Source organism: Phallusia mammillata, chromosome 1 (genome assembly GCF_965637545.1).
Source record: "Phallusia mammillata chromosome 1, kaPhaMamm4.hap1.1, whole genome shotgun sequence".
NCBI classification, from domain to species: domain Eukaryota; kingdom Metazoa; phylum Chordata; class Ascidiacea; order Phlebobranchia; family Ascidiidae; genus Phallusia; species Phallusia mammillata.
The window spans coordinates 15,324,386-15,344,767 of NC_137252.1; the positions used below are offsets into that span (position 1 = coordinate 15,324,386).

General features: G+C 40.3%; 1 protein-coding gene across 1 annotated transcript; it reads left to right on the plus strand.

Annotated features, from left to right (window-relative positions):
* The first annotated feature begins 2,447 nt into the window (after window positions 1–2,447).
* Window positions 2,448–18,257, plus strand: LOC145225624 (beta-1,4-galactosyltransferase 4-like). Its single transcript, XM_080092227.1, has 3 exons — window positions 2,448–3,335; window positions 11,373–11,485; window positions 15,604–18,257. The coding sequence occupies exons 1-3, from the start codon at window positions 2,538–2,540 to the stop codon at window positions 15,932–15,934; spliced, it is 1,242 nt and encodes a 413-aa protein (XP_079948353.1). The 5' UTR covers window positions 2,448–2,537; the 3' UTR covers window positions 15,935–18,257.
* The last annotated feature ends 2,125 nt before the right edge of the window (window positions 18,258–20,382 follow it).

The following is a 20,382-nucleotide window of genomic DNA, read 5'->3' on the forward strand; positions in this document are numbered from 1 at the left end:
CCCATCAAATACGGTTTACCAAATGCTTTATTGAAATCTGACATTAGTAATTAACGTACATTAGTCGACATGGTGTACATGTTAAATTACAGCTTGATGTTGTATATCTCTTCCAAGAATTTAAGTTACAAGAGGCAATAAGGTTAGCATGACGCCATGGATAGAAACGTTCATAAGTTCATTAGACACGGTTTCGATGTAAAAACAAGGTCAGACAATGAAACGTCGAATGTTTTGTTACTAGTTTTCGCTCTACCAGATTAACAACGCATTTCTATGTATACAAGATGTGACATTCTGACTCACCGCTCCAACACACAGAAAAACAAACGCGAATTAAAGTTCGTTAATGTGGAATGCATTAACTTGAGGGAGTAATGTTACTATTCTCCACATCCATATTTGTCATTGGGTCAACACAGACTCCCTCGAATTTTATTCAAACATGCTTCGGACTAATCCAACACATTATGTTTTTTTCGTTTTGAAAGGCTTACCTTACAACGTTTTTGTCCAAGTTTAAAGTTAAATAAACAGCGCAAAGACCCTCTTTATAAGCGAATGTTGTTCAGGCTTTGTCGTCATAGCGCGGAAGGGCTCAGTTTTATTTCTAAACACTAAAAAATTTTCTATTTCAAAAGCCTAGGTTTTAGCAAGAAATTTTAAGACGCGATCATCGTGCACGTTAGTTTTCTATTTGCTTACACGGTTCACTTCCCATTTTTTAAGACACATGGGAAACTAAACATCTCAAAATCGACAGACAGGTGAGGTTTAGAGAAAAACATGCAGCAACTCACATAGAAACAATATCGAACACGCGTGGTGATAAGGAGCAGCGGTTCGTCAGATAACGCCAGTCAGCGCTCACGTCTCCCGTTTTTCTCTGTTCATGTCTGGTTTCGCATTCCTATTACAGTATCACGTCGCGCTGAACGTAGTAAGTGGTCCTCCCCCGAGGAGTGGTGACACGTTGTGTTTGACTGTGTCTAGGCGACCGGCAGGTTTAGTTACATGGTAGAATCTATCATGTTACTCTATTTGACTTAGGGTTTGTCTATACTTGAGAAAGTGTACTGCTCTTCAGAATGAAACAGAAACCATGTGTTGCGTAATTTATTCGTTTCAGAAACTCATTCACACCAGACAGTGTGCGCTGTGCGGCAAAGACCACAGCTGTGTATTGCGAAGACCGTGAATGTTAGCTAGACTTTAGCCAGCACACATGAGCAATAGATCGCTAAACAAACAGAATTGTTAAAAGAAACAAAACTGAGTTCCCATCAGCAGCAAACAGTTTGCGTGTTTTTTTATACGTTGCTTTAGGCAGCCAAACTCGTTCCAAGTCGACAAGCATAGTACTGTGGGCACAGTTTGTGCCTGCTGCAGTAGCGGTTATTGATTTTTGCCTGTCAGTACAGTGGAAGCGGATAAATGACTGTTGTGCGGGTAAATGCGGCCACTGATTAAGCGTGGTTGGATTTGTCGCACTTCCTGCCCGATGCGTTGGTAACAGACTACCACACTGTCACTGTGCCCTTCACTGACACCGATGCTTAACGTGTGTCTTGAAGCTGATTGAAAACTGTAGATTTAACAGGTAACGAGTTATGAGTGACAGTTAAGCTTTTACAATATGCAAGGATGTAAGCGACACGACCTTTTCGTGAAAGAAAGCTGAAAGATATATGCCGGTAACGACAGACGAGTTAACGCAACAAACGACTAGACAAGGCAAATTGTTGCCTCTTATTCGGATTGTATCAGTAATAGGTCGTTTGCTGGTATGTATAGTCTAGTGAATGGTAGAGGCACTGTGGTCGGCAGCAATTTTAAATTGGCCATTTCCTGTTTCAGCTGTTGTTGTGTTAGCATACTTTTTGACGTCACAACAAAAACATTACAAGAAGGACCTGCTTTTTTGGCAAGTTTCTCATTTATATTTTGGCAGGCGTTCTTTTTTGTCCTGGCTATGTAACAAGTCTACACCACTTCCACCAACATAACATTATTCACTCACAAAAAAACACAGAAGCGCTGTCGTTGGTAACGCGGAAGTTGTAATGCTCAGGCGCTGGTGACGCTTATAGGACAGATATAACCTACTCAGTTCGTCCTCTGTGAATAGTTGAAACCTTCTGAGGTAATGTGATAGTTTGAAGCAACCTTTGCCCACTGTTCTATAATAAGGCTAGGTTACGTAACAGCATGACCATTGACCAGGTCACAGAACATCACAATGAAAGCTTGTAACCCTTATGTGACATGTTGTTATTCAAAACCGCTGTGAACTTGCCAAACGTGACTTACCTTTAGCAAAGAGTACACATGGCCGGCACAAAGACATACAACGACTATGTAAACAGAGCAGATAAAGACTAAGTCTAGTGTTGGTGATTGCGTATTGGGTTTACCTCGACTTCAAAGTTGTTGCGCGTAGTCAGCCACAAACAGTGCTTGTACCCTTACTTATGTGTTCACAGAGCTAAGGGTGGTAGCGTACGAGAGACACATAAAATTGAATATAGGGCGTCTACATGTCGCAAAGAAGAAAAACCACCAGCAAAGGCCTGGTACAACGACGAACATTTTACGGTTTGCGGGCGCGATGGTTTACACTTTTCGTGCTCTTCTTCATCCTGCAGCTGGTGGTTGTCTACTTTCGCATCCACGACGTCATTATGGTTATCTCGCTGCATCTGAACATTAAACTAGACTGGATCCGCGGTCTCGAGGACAACTGCCTCGATTTTGACAGCAAGAAACATGGAATCAATCACTTGCAGATACCCGAAATCGATGGCTCGTCGCCCAAGCCCATTTGCCCAAAGTCCCCACCGGTGCTATACGGCAAGTTAAACCTTGGCGACGAGGACGATGACGTCACAATGGATGACGTCATTCGAAACAACTCATGGGTGAAGGCGGGCGGGCGGCATAAGCCGGACAATTGCATAGCGCGGCAGCGTGTGGCGATCATCGTGCCGCACAGGAATCGTGAACGTCATCTTAGGCAATTTCTACGAGCCATTCACCCGGTCATGAAGCGACAACAAGCTGACTACCGGGTGTTTGTGATCCATCAAGCTGGTACAGGAACCTTCAACAAGGCTAAGTTACTGAATATCGGTTACAGGGAGGCGAGGAAGGAGGGGATTTTCGATTGCTTCATTTTTCATGACGTCGACCTTCTGGCCGAAGATGATCGCAACCTGTACCGGTGTGCTGATGTACCCCGTCACCTATCAGTGGGGATTGATAAATGGGACTACCAGCTCCCGTATGACGCCCTGTTCGGAGGTGTAATCGCCATGACAACAAGTCAATTTGAGCAGGTAATTACCAGTTTTGTCTAGTCCACTTTAAATTATGTTGTGCTGGTAGTCGGATAAACATCAAATCTATGCTGTAGGTTTTTAGTCTGATAATCTACAGGATTTTCTGACACTCCACCAAATTCGTGATTTGTTCTGGCTTTGAGTCCAGCGATAAAACGCGCTTCACTGACCTTTGAGCCACGTGACGCGTTCCCGGGTTACTTCGTGTTATACTATCACAGACTATATTTGGAAACGCCGACTCAAACTTTCAACATACGTAATTGAATTCATGTGACGATTTTGGTCTCATGGTTTCGTTGTGCATAACTTTTCCTTTACATACTTTGTTGCTATGACGCAAAGCTTGTGTTGTGCGAGAGCTGGAGGCGTCGAGCCGTCGTGTCACGGGTAATGAACGGTTTGCTCGCTTTACTACGTTACCGTCGTGCGCTGCAGGCGGTCACAGAGTGCAACGAAGCGGGACAGGCATTACGTCATTTTGGTTAGTCTGATATTCGGGCGTGGTTTTTGGACGATCAAGCGCGCTTGGTAACTTGTTTATCGATATTTGCGCGTTCCACAGAGGGTAAAGTTGTATTGTTTAAGGCGTCCAACTTACACATTTGAAGTTCCTACCATAGAGATGATTATAAATATCAATGCCGTCAGCGGATTTGAAAATAATCTACTTTAAATTTAAGCACCCAATCTCAAACCCAAATCACAATACATGTAATAGCACCATGGCTTCAACACGTCGACAATAAAGGCAAGGCAACCATCTTAATTTTGGGTTTCTAATCTACAAGATTTTATCTATATTTGACATGCTACTCAACCGAAAGTGCCTGGCTGATAGCACTGGCCTAAACCGAAAGTGTACACCAAGGAAACGCTTTCGTTCTTTTTTGAAGATATTTTTATGTGGAAATTGTGTTGAATAGAAACTGTTTTGTTGTCAGGGGCTTCCTATGTCTTTAGTGAATTACAGAACATGTGTACTGAAACTGACCTCCAAACACAATGTATTTCAAAACCTTTTTGTTGTGGTTACCGGTGTGGAAACCGGGCAAGGGAAGTAACGCGAATTGTTGTACGCTATGACTCAAAGGCTCTTGAACAGAGATGAGTCATTGCATTGTGTATAAACCAGTTTCACGAGATGTTTTCGTTTCCCCATTTGTTAATGTTTAAGCACTATAAAAGTATTAAAAGTCGTAAATTTTTACTGCCGTTGTCGGGTGCAGGTAGTTATACGGGACGAACGCTTTTTGAAATACGTACGTGAAAAGCGCGGTAAGTCGCAAAAAAAACAAAGTTCTTCATGAAGCCTCTTAAGTAGAAACAACCTCTTGAAATCCGAACACAATGACAGATTTGAAAAAATGCGGGCCTAATTGGGTACAGGGGTACAAACGACAACTAAGCCATTTAGTATTTTGTAATCTGATGTGACTAATGTCAAGCAAATTTTGCTGCGGCATAAAAGAACCGTGAGAAATTTCAGATGGTTCTAACCTAATGAAATTTTGTGTCTGATCCATTTTTCTTGATTAATTTGAGCACTTGGTTTCTTCAAAAAGTTTATCCAGAACTTCCGCAAACGCGTTTGTGCGTCTCCAAACTATAATTGCCAGTTACAGTTTCCAGTATCCAATGATTACAAAAAGGTCGCTTTTCAGGAATTTCACCTGCGGCAGTTTACAATGCAATACACTCTAAGTCCCGCAATGACCCAAGCGCCGCGTCGAAGTAAGACTGGACGCTTATCATTAAGTAAACTCGCGGCTACGCTGTATTGAGTGGCGTCGCTTTGTTGACCTTTGGTGACTCAACTTTCCACAGCAACGCGTCATGTGTGTACCAATCGCTATTTAAACTTGCGTCTTGTTGTTCTTGAAACGTAGCGACCTTTTTTGAGACGGTATAAAAGTGGTCAGATGACTTCGAATCATCGCAATTTGCGTGTGTTGCGTTGGCGTTTGTTACCCGGTAGAAACAGCACCATGAGCTTTCTTGACAAAGTTTTATTCCTGCATTTATTCCACCTTAGTAAACTGACGCGTTTTGAAACAAATTCGCTTGTTTATCCCATATTAAAACACGCATGTTTTGTAAAAGAGTTGCAACTGAACACAGAAACAAGTCAAGCATGCAAGGCGTAACACGGCTACAACACTTTCTCTTTACCGAAAGCCGATATTTGAAATTAATCGCACAGCAATTTTCTTATGTAGGCGAAGGCTGTAAACAATTTAACTTTCTCGGCCGACCTGAATGTTGTTCATTTCATGCGTCAATTGCGGTTCGCTGTAACCACATATTCTGGATGTCACCAAATAACGCACGACGTCGTACGTTTAAATCACTGTCTTAACTTTAGGTGGTACATACCTTCAATTCAATTATTGCCAAGCGAGTTTGACAGTTTTCATTGTTCATTATAATGTGCGTGTTTGTTAAATGCACTGCTAAATTTAAAAGCAATGATGCACCTAAGATACTATGATCGAATAAGGTATACTTGGCGTAATTTTAAAGTTCACATATTTCATATATCCAGCAATTAAATTGTGTGTTTTTAGTCAGCTCTTTAAAGTATTGATTTCAAAGGATCAAAACCAAGCCTTTTCCAATACAATGGCCGCACCAAGCCTTCTTCAATACAATGGTTTTACACACGACTTAACACATTAAGGGCTTCGTTCAAAGCAGCATCTACATGCAAAACAAGTTGAACATTTTATGGACATGTTTGTCTATGATTTGACGACGTGTTTTCCGTTGCGGTCGGCACAGTTACAGAAATAAAATATATCGTAAACGGCTTGTGCGACCAGTTACTTCCAGGAAGTTTGGAAAATCCCACTTAATTCCCACGTAGCTCCTTTGAACCACAGTATGGGAAACGTCCATCAAAATGGTGTGGGCGCTAGGAAATGGTACAGGCATTTACTACCACACAGGCAGGGGAATGGCTCGTTAATTAAATTGACAAGTTGCTTTATATGCCCTAAACGACCTTGCTGCCGCACTTTCCAAGGGGGAACTTCGAGATTGGTTAACAAACATATTTCAAGTTTTTTTCACTGGTGTTTCGGATTCTGTATCAACTAGTCTTAAGAGTATACCTATAGCCATGATGAAGGCATTATAATGTTGAAGTCGTTTTACGGCCCCGCCTCCAAGTCAATGTGTCAGTCTTGTCAACTGTGGAAACTTGTGCCATTTCCTTGTGCAAACGCTGGTTTCTGGACGTAACGGGTGTGACAACTGAGTAATCTTAGGGCCACTGTTAACTACCACAAGAGCGTTTCAGACTCATGTAAATGTACAAACTACAACTTCTTAAGCACTAGCTATTAGGTGGTATCCAGCAGCAGTGCTTAGCCAACGCTTTGTCGTGTTTTTGCTTTTACAATTTGGTTGGTAAGTTTGGTGTTGGTTTGTATGACCCTTACTCCAGTCTATAGAGACAAAATGTTATTGCCTGGCAGGTGTTCTAATTATGGATCAAACATGTGCGGAAACACCGCCGAATGGGGTTAGTATGGCGATGAAGTACCGCTCGTCAGTTAATGCCACCCCATCAACCCAAACCATAAATGCTATCCGTTCATTATTCATGGTCGCCTTACCGCCAAAACCTACATAATTTATGATCGGTTCTTTGGTGTCCAAACAACAAGCCTGAACCACTAGAACTGCTAGCAGAGCTACAGTCCTTGTACCAACGGCGTAATATCCGGAATTGATGTCTGTTGTGGTATTGGTTCTGATTTGCAGCTATTGTTTATTAGTCTACTTAATAAACCTATAAGGCGCTCGTCATCGTCGTTCTACACAGTTAGGCCCTTTCCCCTCTGTAATACTATTTTGAGGGTGCTGGTAAATATATCCACGCAAGGCAAAAGAAATGCAAAACATTTTATATTCATGACACTTATTAAAAATAAACCACGACCCATTGTGGTCATATTTGCATAGTTTAGATATTGCATTATGCATTTTAAACTCTTATCATACTTTTGGGTATACTTTATGATGGTCTCATGCAAAGTTAGCAAACGCAATGCGTAAAAACTTTTGCACGAAAAGCTGTTTAAATCTCCAAACAGTTTTTATTATACTGCCCTACCAATGCAAACTCTGACTTGCTTTGTTTTATCCAAAATATGGTTCACTTTTGATGTTAAATGGATGCATAGGCATGTTTGGAACCAAACAACGGCAGTTTTTGCATAAATCTTTTCACTCCAAGATTAACCTGACAAACAATCTAGTGAAAGGGTTTTGAGGATCCAATAACCAACGGTGGCACAAAAGACCGTACGCCACGGCTTAGGACTTGCCTTCTGGGCATAGACAAGACTTGTAGTAAGGGCAAACACAGCTGTGCCTTTTGGTCCTGTTGTACATTACGACAAGTATAAATCTCAAACAGCGAAAATTACGACTAATAGCTATCCCCATATATGACTGTACACCATTGAGATAAAAATCAGCCATGCAACACGAATTATCCCACACACTTTGATGCTGGCAAATAAAAGCACAGTAAAATCCACAACCCAAATCACGTGACATTGTCCTTGACGTAGTGGGAGTGCTGTTCCGCGAAATTCAAGCGTCGCTGTTGTTTGCGCATTAAGTGAGCAAGAGCGCAAAGCTTCCAGCAGCGAGCGGACGAATTGTTATTGTACAAAAATGGTTGTTAGGCAGTACGGCCGTACTGAGAAGCTTTTCCATGTTGTCTTGGTGATAAGTCCATAATCTCCTTCAAGCTTTGCCATAAATCCGAGTGTGTTGTGTAGAAACTTGTATGCTTTTCTGAATACAGACTATAAAAACAACTAAATCGTAAAGCACATTTTCATCGTTTAAGAAAACTCATGCGTATAAAAGCTTTCCAATGCCTATAATCGATTTATTCGGCTTGCAACGCGTTCATTACGACGATTAACATTCCGGTTTGTAGTTTAAGACATAAGAAGGGTGACAAAACATTAAAAATAAAGACGAAAATGTTATTGTTTGCACACTATACACCATTAAGAGGGAGCGCTATTCGTCAAGATATTTGTGTACTTGCCTTTGCCATTCGGACCCGACAAGTACTTCGTTTTACGTTTTTTTACGGTTTTACGGTTTTGGTGCCATCGAGTGCTTTTTTGGTTACTTTACGCAGTCAAAGCTGCATTTCTTTTGCCTAAATAAGGTATACTCTGTGAAGTCAAGTCAAACATGTTATGTAAAACACCTTTACCAGTTGTCGCTCCACTTATCGTTTTTCGTGATGGACTTTATTCCTTTCCGACGTGTGATTTACTGATACAGATTTAATGTTTTGTGTTTGTATGTGTACATTGGTTTGAAGTTCGAACTCTTGGAAATGCGAGTCCTTCTTTGTACTGTTTAGGGCAAAATCTTACATGAGAGAAGAAAATATGTTGTTTGGTCCATATAAACGAGTAGCAGCCGTAAATTGTTTATGGTAAGGTATATTGGTTCTGGTACAACGGTTGTGTGACGTTGTACGGATACGTCGGTGCCATTCTGTTGGTTGTAGGAAGGACACAGTTGATTGACAGTCAACTGCAAATCAGCTCTTGAAACCGAAAACATTCTTTCAAATAGAGTGAGAGTTCTAAAGAGAAAGCATGCGGCCTGTGCAAACTTACTTTACGTTTACACCCAGTTGTTCACACAACGCTACGAACATGTACAATGCAACCAAAGCACATGTATCCAAGCTTTATAGTCTGGTCGTCAAAACACCCAAAATCGGTATATTTCCTGTAATGTACGAATAACATTGTATAGGAATGAAAGGCGCTGTTCTAAATTTATCCAGGCCATAGCTAAAGTAACGCAAAAAGCCAACGGGAAAGAAAAATTGCGTTTATTGTGAATAATTTCAACCGGTGTAGCGGCGGAGTGGCAGTGACGTTAACTGTACATCCAACAATTACAAATCGAAAATTTAATTTTCTATATCATGAATAATTTACACTAGCTGTGGCCAGTACAGCTTGCCTCACTTTCGTTTTGAGTTTGGTGTGGTATAAAAGCCCGAGTTAAAACGAAAGTGTTGACACCGATCCCTGTCTGCATGCAAAACACAGTGTTATGCGGATTTCCCCTAATCAGACTACACAACAACCCTACGAAACCATGTCCGATCTCGAGAGGCCAGTGACAACAACAAGCTTGCAAAAGACCCGGTTTGAAACTTTATAATTGAGAGTTATAGTAAACAACAAAAATACTTATACCGCTGTGATGGGATAAGGCAACCTAGCGCCGGTGTTTTTAAACCTAAGCTTGTTAATTTGATACCAAACAAAAGATTGCCACATACCTATACACCAGGGGCGCTCAACCTTTTTTGACTCAAGATCGACTCTTGAGGTATTCAAACTCTCGCGGTTCACATTCCAATACAAACAAGACCATGTGTTGATTAGCAAAGGATAACTCGCATTTTTCCCTGTCCAGTTTTACGTTTTATCGTGGTTTGGGTTAGATTTGTTTTACAGTGCAATAAGCGCTGTTTGTAAACTTGATCCAATACTAATCTTCAAAATATAATATTAAGGAAAAAGTTTAAACCAAACCCCTCATTTAATTAAAATAAAGAGAGCAACTACCGGTACAAAGTAACAATCACCACTGCAACTATTATATTTGTGACGTAACAACGAGCCTTCTGAGTATTTGCGGTGTGAACATATCAACGTCTTATTATGAGAATAAGTATAAAATAAGTTCATCAATGTACAGGGACACTCCTCAAAAACGTGTTACAAAACAACTATATATTTTACATTGTTTTCTGAATCCCTCGCGATCGACTCAAAATCAGTCCGAGATCGACCACCCTGCTATACACTATACTTGTTATAAACCGTTGCGTGTCTTGTGACGTACGCTTGTATTTCCCACTGCTTACAATGTTGATGATGCAAGGGAAACGGTGTAGCGGTTCATTTCATCAACGCGTCTGTGTTTATGCTTGTCAAACACAACCGCTGTTAAACACCTATTGCATGGATTTCCACAGGCGCAAAACGTACAAACCAATACATTGACCTTATATCACATGACACACGCAGTGACGTTGGACACAGGTGTCATAAAACACTGCATCATACCTAATTTGTATCTCAAAACGCATTTATTCAAAAAGGTAATTAGATCTTAATTTCAACCGGCTATCAGGTGAAAAAAGCGACCCCAACTAATCTAATGAGCAAACCCGCGGTACCTGTTTGAAGCTGCGTTGGTCTGCTGTCTATAGCAACCTATCTTTGTTGGGCGCTAGACCAAAAATATGAAATTTAATTTCCCAAATGTGAGTTCAAGCAGGCGTAGTTAGGACGTGTTGCTATGCACTTTGTGTGTCGTTACATTGGGTTGTTTAGTCTGTCATTTTAGCCCAAGTACTTGAAAACACAGAGTGGGCAAAGTCTGACATATTTTGCACGTTTTAACTGCTATGATACCACAACCCTGTCGACCACACTTTTCATAATATGTTTCCTTGAGCATTTGTAATGTATGTACTGTGCTAATAGCTTAAAATGGAAAAATGTGTAATGAAACCTTCGTTTTTGAATACTTTTCACGTAAAGTTTTGGCGTTATAAAACGCTTGATGGACAAAACTTACACTGCGGTCGACTCTTCAGACGGGAAAACGTAATAAGCGAAATACTGTCCAACAATAAACACAAACCTATGTTCGACTGGTGGTTAATCTTTGTTTTTGGTAATAACATCCTCAGAAAATTTGCAGTAAGGTCATCAGTTTTCCCTTTTGGTGTGATTGTACGTTACGTTGCACTCAACTGAATACGTTTTTGGGGTCGACAAGGCGCACCCCAAATGATACGTTTGGGTCGACGTGATATGGGTTGTGATCATATTTAGTAGTTACACATAACCAGCAATTCTGGCGATCAAAAACAATCCCAATGTAACACAGCTTTTTCGAATGTTATCTAACCATGCAAAATCGTTACAAACTTTATAAAACTGTGTTTTTGTGCAGGTCAACGGCTACTCGAATGAATACTGGGGGTGGGGTGCCGAAGATGACGACATGTATGTCCGAATTCTGCACAGTTGCCTAGGTCTCGAGCGAGCCAACTATGACGTAGCAAGGTAGGTAACCGTTCCTGACCAATCCCATGGCAGAAAGCCCATGTGTCAGTGCACATTGAGTTTAGGCTGTTTCCTTATGTGGGCGTGCAGTTGAATATTAGAAGCATGTTTTGTGGTTTACCTTCGTGTTGTACAAGGCGTTGAAGCGGGACGTGGGACGCGGGAGAGTCGAAAGCCGTTTACCAAAGTTGTTATTCAAATTTAAAAAAATAAAATTCCAAACAGGGATAAGAAATGATCCTCACTGCAGTGTTTAAAAAAGCTATGCAGGCGAATGTTCAAAAATTGCGTAGGTTTGATTTCTTCCTTAACTGTAAACAAAGTAACCAAACCTATAACAGGGTAGAGCTTTTTAACACAAGAAAAACATACAAAGCATTTCCGGTTGAGTGCGACGTAACCCTCTTTCAAGCAACACCGAAAAATGATCTCATGATTACTGATTTTCGGAAAGCGTTCTGAAAAACTTTTATTTCACACCAGCTGCCGAACAAAACAGGCTTTACTTCTCAAAAAGAATTAGTGTAAACGTTTTGCGTTTCTATCTAGAATATTGATGATTTTTGTGACACACTTTCCTTTTTTAAGTATTCAAAACTTACACGATATACAATTAGAACTAGACGAACATGCTTTTAAGTTGTGGTCGGTTCGTTATGATGAGCTTATTCTCGTCATCCATTATGCGAGCAGAAAAAATGGCTTCAGTTAAATATTTTAACATGAAGTTTATTACCTTTTCTTGGATATGTGGAGAAACATCCTTCAGGACCTATAGCACCTGAACACAGTTCATAGCTTTCCCAGTATTGCTTTGGCAAACATACCGCGTTGCGTTTTAATAGCTTTGCAAACATGCGATGTCGCCCACAATTCGTTCTTTGTACCACCTAGCGGCGAGGAACATTTTACAACGCGTTAAAGCACTTGTACACCTCATCACCAGGTTCCGTCAAAACCGGTGATTGTAAGTCTATTCTAAACAATGCAAACAGCGCTCGTTGTTCGTTTACCGTATTGTTAACGTGTTACGCTTGTAATGTTAATAATTGACAAAGCCTTAGATACAGTTTGCTTAAATTTCTGGAGCGTTGTCTGCCCCTGTTTTACTTTCACAATAGCGTATCGAGTTGTTCGGTGCTTTTACAGCCATGGGTGCTGATTTAAACCGAATCAAATGGTGGGTGTGTGGAACTGGTGTTACGTAGTTACCTTAGTTACCTTAATTTGGGCCGAGTTCTCTGGGTATTGCTTTCGTTTCCCAGTATTGTGATAGCCAATCCAAATTGACTCCTTAGCAACCATCGGCAAATGTGTAATAAACGCACACAAATGAAACCCTTAAGCTTAATTAAACATACTCGCCTTATTGTTCAGCTGAAACTTTGCAATAGGGCTGGACCATTCAAAGGAAATTCTCAAACAGAAAAGGCCATGTTTACGGCGCAACGCGATTTTTTAACACCAGTTATTATACTCTCTTGGATCGCTTTGTAACGAAGACTATTGTGGTGTTCTAAACAGTACTGGGAGGTATTGATTTGTGGAAAACCTACCGTTTCGTTTCGCGTTACCCACACAGCTGCAAATAACAACCACAGTAATAAGATTAACTATGGGCTTGGTCGGCAATACATGGGAGCAAATCTGCCCACTAATTTTCATGGAAATCTGTTGCAGTGCACAAGTGTGCAATTGCGTGCAAACCATAATCTCAACCATTTTGGGCGACAGACATAATACTTTACATAATCAAACCTCGTGAGGACTGTTTCCGCCCAAGACAACTTATGCTGCGCAAAATTAATATCCAACATAAATTTACTTAAGTTATTGGGCCAATAATATTGTTTACCATGGGTGTGTTTGCTCAGACAAATGAAAAGTTGCAGGACATTGCTCCTGAGGTTTACTTTTCAATAAATTTGGCCAGTATCGCGTGTACAGGCCACTCGCGTGCCCAGCTTAAATGGATAAACTACCGACCTTTTGTGTGTGCATGGTGCCATAAGCACATAAGTGTCTGGTCAGACTATTAGGGCACTTTAATCAAACAGTTATGTCAATTAAGTCAACGTGAACCGAAAAAACTATTTTTCATCTTTATTAGATTTTCTTAACCTTGCACACAGAAAATGAAACTCATACGTTTGTCATGAGTTAGCACAGAGTGTTCGAGCATTAGGGGCCAAGTTAATATTTAGCTAATACTTGGTCACAAAGAAAGTTTCTTGGAATCAACGTCCTACATGCGGTGATGTGCGTGTTTAATGGTGTTAATCAAAAACTACGCTTTCAATGTGAATCATCCTTTCAACTGGAGACAAACTATAAGCGTTGTGTTATTGAATTCTTGTACGGTGTGTTTGAAAGACAGTTGTTTTGGACAGGGTTTTTTCCCCATGCTTTACGCTTTCAAAATAGCGCCACCAAATGCTTATATTTGCAAGTCAAGCGGCTTGTCATTAATAATTCAAGGGCAAATTGCGTCATTGCCGTGCTGGTGCAGCAGATAATTACCTATGCCAGAGGCTGAAACCATTCTGTTTGGCAGCATTATCAGATTCATGTTTTTTTCTTCTCTTTTTAAACAGCAGTGTTGCAATTGCAATCCCGTTTTTTTCATTGGAAACATATAAACGCATATACAGGCAATACAACTGGATTAATGCTCTTTTCTGTTGTACACGTAGAAAAGTAAATAATTAAAAACATGCCGGACCATATTGAAAGCTTGCTAACCTACAATCACGCAGTTTTAAATGAAACATCCGCACAAACAAGGGTTGTTGAATAACGCTTTACATATTTAACAAAAGAAATGTCTTGGCAAATCAAGCTTTTGGTTTCTGTTATCATTTTATTCCATACAGACGAGTGTTTTTCAAAATTAACACAACGTGGTTTGCGCCAATCGACCGAAAAGGCATTAAGTTTTGTTGCACAGGACACTCATATCCATTAACAGCAACGCATTGGTCACTGAAACCACAAACCCGTGTCCTTCCTTGTCACAACATTATGTGAGGATAACTGTCCGCTGTAGTTGGTTACACGAGATAGTTCGTATATTCATGCATGCACACAGTGGTGGGATTCAATTTTTTGTCAGACGGTTCAGTTACAAAAAGTCCATGACAGTAACCAGTAATGCTAACCGGTTCGCTGATCTCATAAACTTTCGTGAAACGGTTTTATAGAACCGGTGCGAACCGGCTGAATCCCACCACTGCATGCACACACATAGAGATTCAATACCAGTGTGCCTTCATTCGTTGTCAGGCGGTACATGGGCGGGAAAACAAGGGCACTTGAAGTACTAATAAAACAAGAGTACGTGCATGGGTGTAGCCGCTTTAGTCGTTATCGTTGTTCAGCAACAAGCGCAACGTATAGAGGTATTAACATCTTTCTCTGTTATCGGTTGTTGGATGAAGGGTTTGGTAAACAAAATTTTGTCTTTATGTTATATCACCATTCGAATACCTTTGCTGCGTTTAAATACGCGGCCGCAATGGTATATAACGCTGGACACGATTTGTATCAAAAAGTTGTGACACCGCATTTACTAGATCCTTATAACATCTTAAAATAATAAACATTTCACTAGTGCCTATGCAATCTACAATGCTGGTGCCTTGCAAGAAAATCAATTAAACGCACATAAGTAGGCAATAGAATTATTTGACAAATAAATGAAGCTTATGGCCTGTAGTGGCTAGGTTTGTTTGGTTTATCACATGTCTCAAGTGTTTATGAATAACCCTTCAGAAGCAAGGCCTCAAAGAATTTGAAAAAGTGCTTTTGAAAACGTGACTTCTAAAATGCCTTAGAAATGCCTATCTATTAGTTTGATGAGTACAATGCGTAACGAAAGTGCCAGTCATTGTTATAAAAGAAAAGACATTGATGTAAAATTTAAAATATTTGTAACTAATAAAAATGCTGTGTACATGCGCTTGTCATATATCTATCTCCTAACACTGTACCCTTGCCATAAGTCAAGAACATAACTCATACTTAGCACCGAAAAGGTGATGCCAATTTTTAATCACGTCTCCAAACTTGTGCACCAAAAGCGAAACCATGTTTAACGTGTGTTTTTTTTTTTTTTTCAGATATAGAATGGTGTACCACCCTTCGGACAAAAACAACCGCGTCAACCCGTATCGTTACACTCTGCTAGTGGGCGCTGCTGAGCGTCAACGACAGGATGGCCTCTCCAACCTCAAATACAACATAGTGTCAGAACGCAGCATGCCACTCTACACTAACATCACAGCTGATGTAGGAAAGCCCCCGTTACGTAGCAACGTCAGTACGTTTGGCACACGGGTTGATATAGTGGTGAGCCTGTCCTTGTTGCTCCTGATGATGACCCTGACGTGCTGTACTTGCGTCAAATCGAGGCTCATGCATGTTATAATGTGTCCGCGACGCATCCCTTGACTTTTCGACCTTTTTGCAGTGTTTACGTACTTTTTTGAGACTTTTTCTACACGCGATTACACAAAAAATCTTCTAATTTGCCCACAGGCATTCGTTACATTGTAGTTTAGTTCATTGACAATGACACCACCAGCTATTTGCTGGATCAAATGTTTTTTGTCGTCCCCCTTCTACTAATTACGCATCCTCACTCCACTCGTTATTGGCTTTCTTTGGGGTCCATGTCCGTTGGCCACCTTTGCTCTGTGTAGCAAAACAGAAAACACCATGAAACTATTCGCTATGAATCAATTAGACAATTCGGATTAAAACGCTACGTTTTTTTTTCTTTTTTCGTAATTACTTGAACCTATTGTACAAATCAGTTCGACAAAGTTTATTTTAGTGTCAAGTCTAATGCGATTTACTGGTGTAACTTTTGCGATTGCCCTACCCTTGGGCAGAAGCTATGAATGATTTTGTAACGAAATCGGAGCTAATCTGCCTTAACCCGTCGTACCGCCCACGGCCCACGCCTGGTCATAATGATGGCCCGTTCCTGTTTGCCGCTAAATGACGCCAGCTTCACATAAATCTGAATTGAACACAACGTGAAAATACGTTCAAAATGTCAATGGGACAGTTTCTGTGACCGATTTTTTGTTTTGTTTTAAGGATGCTATTTTTGTGGTAAATGGTTGAAAGCGGTTTGCGAACGGGCACGATTTCCATGCGCAAAGCGCTGCTACGACAACGGGTAACATGGGTAGGACAAGCGATATATATTGTCTGCCTTTAACGCTCCACCCCGTCACATTTATATTTTACCTAGAGAAATTGCTCGAATTATTCGTGTTTGTGAAATTGGCGTACTCTGTTGAGGTAAACGCACTCATTAAGTTGCGTACTGACAGTGTTTCTCAAAATGTTTTTTCGTGGTTTTGGTTGATGCTTATCTAAATTTAACACAATGGAATATTGGAAATGTTTTCGGAAATACTGTTTTTACGCCAAAGTGAACTACATACAGTGTTATTAATTGCGCGCAAAAGATTACTTTAAAAAATTTATATAATAATGTTCACAATTATATCGTCTGGTGACCGAACTTTTTGTTGTGTCGCTATAACTAATATTGTAATCCAGTATGACATGACAATTTTGCAGCATTGAAAGGCGTTTATTCCGTTCCGTTATAACTCGAATGGTATGGACTTTTCCATGGTGGTCGTGTCTTGACTGCATACATACAGTGGTGGGATTCAATTTTTTGTCAGCCGGTTCTGTTGCAAAAATCCATTGACAGTAAATAGTAATGCTAACCGGTTCGCTGATCCCATGAAATTTCTTGAGACGGTTCTGTAGAACCGGTGTGAACCGGCTGAATCCCACCACTGCATACATATGTTTTCCTGTGCACCCGTTGCCCTGAATTGCGGTTTCGCTACCCTGGTCAACAGTAGTGACTTTCCATTACGCTAAATATTTCCAAGTGTTATATACGCCGCTTTATACCATTCGTGGCAGCAATTAGATGCTCCCACGCTTATGCTTTCGCTCCAATGCTTTACCACAGGTTTCATGGGCGTTTTCTTGAAACATATTGATTTTCCATCAGCTCTTTTGTCCAAGCTCCTTTTCCATGACATGTGGTTTGTAGATAAGTTACTTTAATGTTTGGTCGTTTCGAGAATAATCTAAATAACTTGGGTAATATCGCCCACTGGCGGCCTTTTTACTGTCGATTTTTTTCTGAAAGATGGCGCTAGATCGATCCAATTACTCAATCGGGCTGTTGTGTTCGTTAGTCACATTCATAGCTTGATTTGTTTTGTTGCTTTGTAAAAAAAATCTAAGTGGTGCGAATTAAGGAGCTTGTTGGAAGGCACTTAAAGGCAATCCTGTCTGATATCTCGTAAAATTGCATCAAAACGAAAGTTAAATCTCATACGGTACCTTTGGTTTGCTGGTTTTTACGCAATTTAAACAGGATCGTTTGGCTTGGTTTTGAAAATATCCTTAATGTCTAAGCTTATTACTCAAATTAGTTACCTACTTGATATCAAGTAATGCAGCGTCAATGCGCCTCCCGTGTTGTTCTCCGTATTATTTGTGCTTTAACTCAAACATGCTTTTTCTACGACCCGAAAATGTCACGTGACCCGATTCGGCCAATGACGTTACGCCGTCACCTCCATCGTACTGAAAGTCAAATTCAACCCTGTGCTTGCTGATTGTTCCGAATTTACCGGGGGCGTTTCGGGACACTTAACGCCGGATAATGTCACTGTGACGTGCATATTCGTGTTGCTGACCCCAATAAAATTACATAATATTAAATACACACCCGTGTCTTTGTGTGTGTTTTTTAATATTGCATGTGCTTGAAGGTTACATATGCTTGGAAGTGTTAGTTGGCTAATAATACCAAACGGATCATTTCCAAACAAAGCCGTAAAAAACAATTTATTGGCCAGAAGAAGAAAAGGCTGCGTTCACACAGAGGTTTCGTACCTGGTGTTCATGTCCCGCGCGTTCACACTGAGCAAAAAACGTCGTTCACACTAGACGGTTTTCACGACTAGGCATCGCGTTTTTTGCTGGTGTGGACGACAGGTTTTGACGTCTGAAGAGAGGTTTCGCGATGAGACAAAAGTGTGGTTTCAAACCTAAAATGGTTGAAAAAACTTACTACTATTTTATTTGATTTTCGGCAATGGCAGATTAGAGTTTAAATGAACTGTGCAGTTCATGCTTGAAAAAGTTCGTAGACTTTATTTAAATGCATTTCATTTTCATAAAAAGGAATAAACATGGATTTAAGTGGAGGGTTTTACAGGTGTAAATTTATTTTGGATTCTTATTAAACAAAAACGAAGACGTGTGCAGCTCAATCAAGACTTCCTTTTTAACTCATTGAGTTACACACATGTAGACCCAATGCAATTTTTTGGAACACCTCCTTATGGCCCTTTGCCGTTGAAACCATGAGCTGAACCTCCTCCGCACTCCAAACAATTAATTTTGTGACTTCTTCTTCAGACCATAGTATTCCTCGTTCACTCATTTTAGGCATGCAAACGTACACTTCAGTAACGAAATAGACAGCACTTATTACAAAGCAACGTACAAACCGCAGCATTCTGTCTCACGCCTTGCTTCGTTCAGTCACGGTTTTCGAACCTTGCTTCGTTCAGTCACGGTTTTCGAACCTTGCGTCGTTCAGACACGGGTTTCACGACCACGTTTAGGTGCGAAACCACCTCTTTTCGTACCAGGTTTCGTGAGGTGACGTTTCGTTCATACTACCAAAAAGTTTCATTCCTAGTAGCGAAAACCTACCGCGGTGCCCGAGTGTGAACGCAGCCTAAATTGCGACTGTAAATGGTTTAGTTGTCTGCCATACAACTGATGGCTTTATATTTTACGTGTATTGATTTTATTTGACTTTTCACGATTTAACACAACAGCTTCAATCACAAAATCAATTGTAGTGAAGTGCAGAACTACTAGCTTTCCGAGTGCTTCCATGCCGTAAATAGCTACAGCTGAAGCCAAGGAACCGAATCGAGCGGAAGGAAATTGTAATTCTCAAATGGCTTTGCAGTTTTGAACCGACATTTCATTTGAAAAGAATTCGTTTTGGTTTGGTGGCACTCAGGACATATATAGCAAGTAACGCAGTAGTGTACATTTTATGTGAAGAAACAAACCCTTTCCTTGGATCAAGTGGTGACAACTATTTGCTAAGTTTAAGAACTAAGGCTCTAAGCATAGATTAGGCCCACCATACATTCTTTTTTTAGAACATGTCCTGCTTTTTAACAAAAAACAAGTTTTTCTTCGCAGATAATAAAAAGTGTCCAAATGTCATTTATGAATAATCTAAATATAGATGTGACAATTATGTCTTTAAAAAACCAAAAATCATATTCGGATATCTTTAAAATTAATCTAGATGGAACACTATACATACGGATCTGTTTGTAAGTTTAATGATGAAAATAACGGCCCAAACAGACGTAAAAACGACATGCTTTAATTTTCAAACGTTTCGGCAAATGCTCGTGCTATCATCAATAACATGAAGGCCACATCAGTTACATAAAAAGAATAAAAGGTGCAAAACAAGCGTCGCGTAAAAAGATAGACTCGCTTCTGCGCACCTTTCTTATCTATCGTTTTTACCCTTTCCGAACTATATACTGTACCAATAGACTCCGAATTGGTCTAATATATGCTGTTAGTTTCTTTGGATCCCCAAAAAGTAGCTTTTCATTACCCTAAACATTACTATTAGCCGGCATATACTAAATTGGGATAAGTTGTTCCTTTGTAATGGGATTTTGTTACACTATTTTTTGAATAAAGGTTACTTCCGTGTGGTTTGCATTTTGTCGCTTTAAAAGAAATTTGTCCTGCAAGTTATGTCATTATCCTGATGAAGGCGTCTTGTATAGGACGTCGAA

Excerpts from the sequence above, each read along its gene's own strand:
- LOC145225624 (XM_080092227.1), top strand. The coding sequence starts at position 2,538 with ATGTCGCAAAGAAGAAAAACCACCAGCAAAGGCCTGGTACAACGACGA. Across the intron at positions 3,336-11,372 it reads CAACAAGTCAATTTGAGCAG|GTCAACGGCTACTCGAATGA; the intron begins GTAATTACCAGT and ends GTTTTTGTGCAG. Across the intron at positions 11,486-15,603 it reads GCCAACTATGACGTAGCAAG|ATATAGAATGGTGTACCACC; the intron begins GTAGGTAACCGT and ends TTTTTTTTTCAG.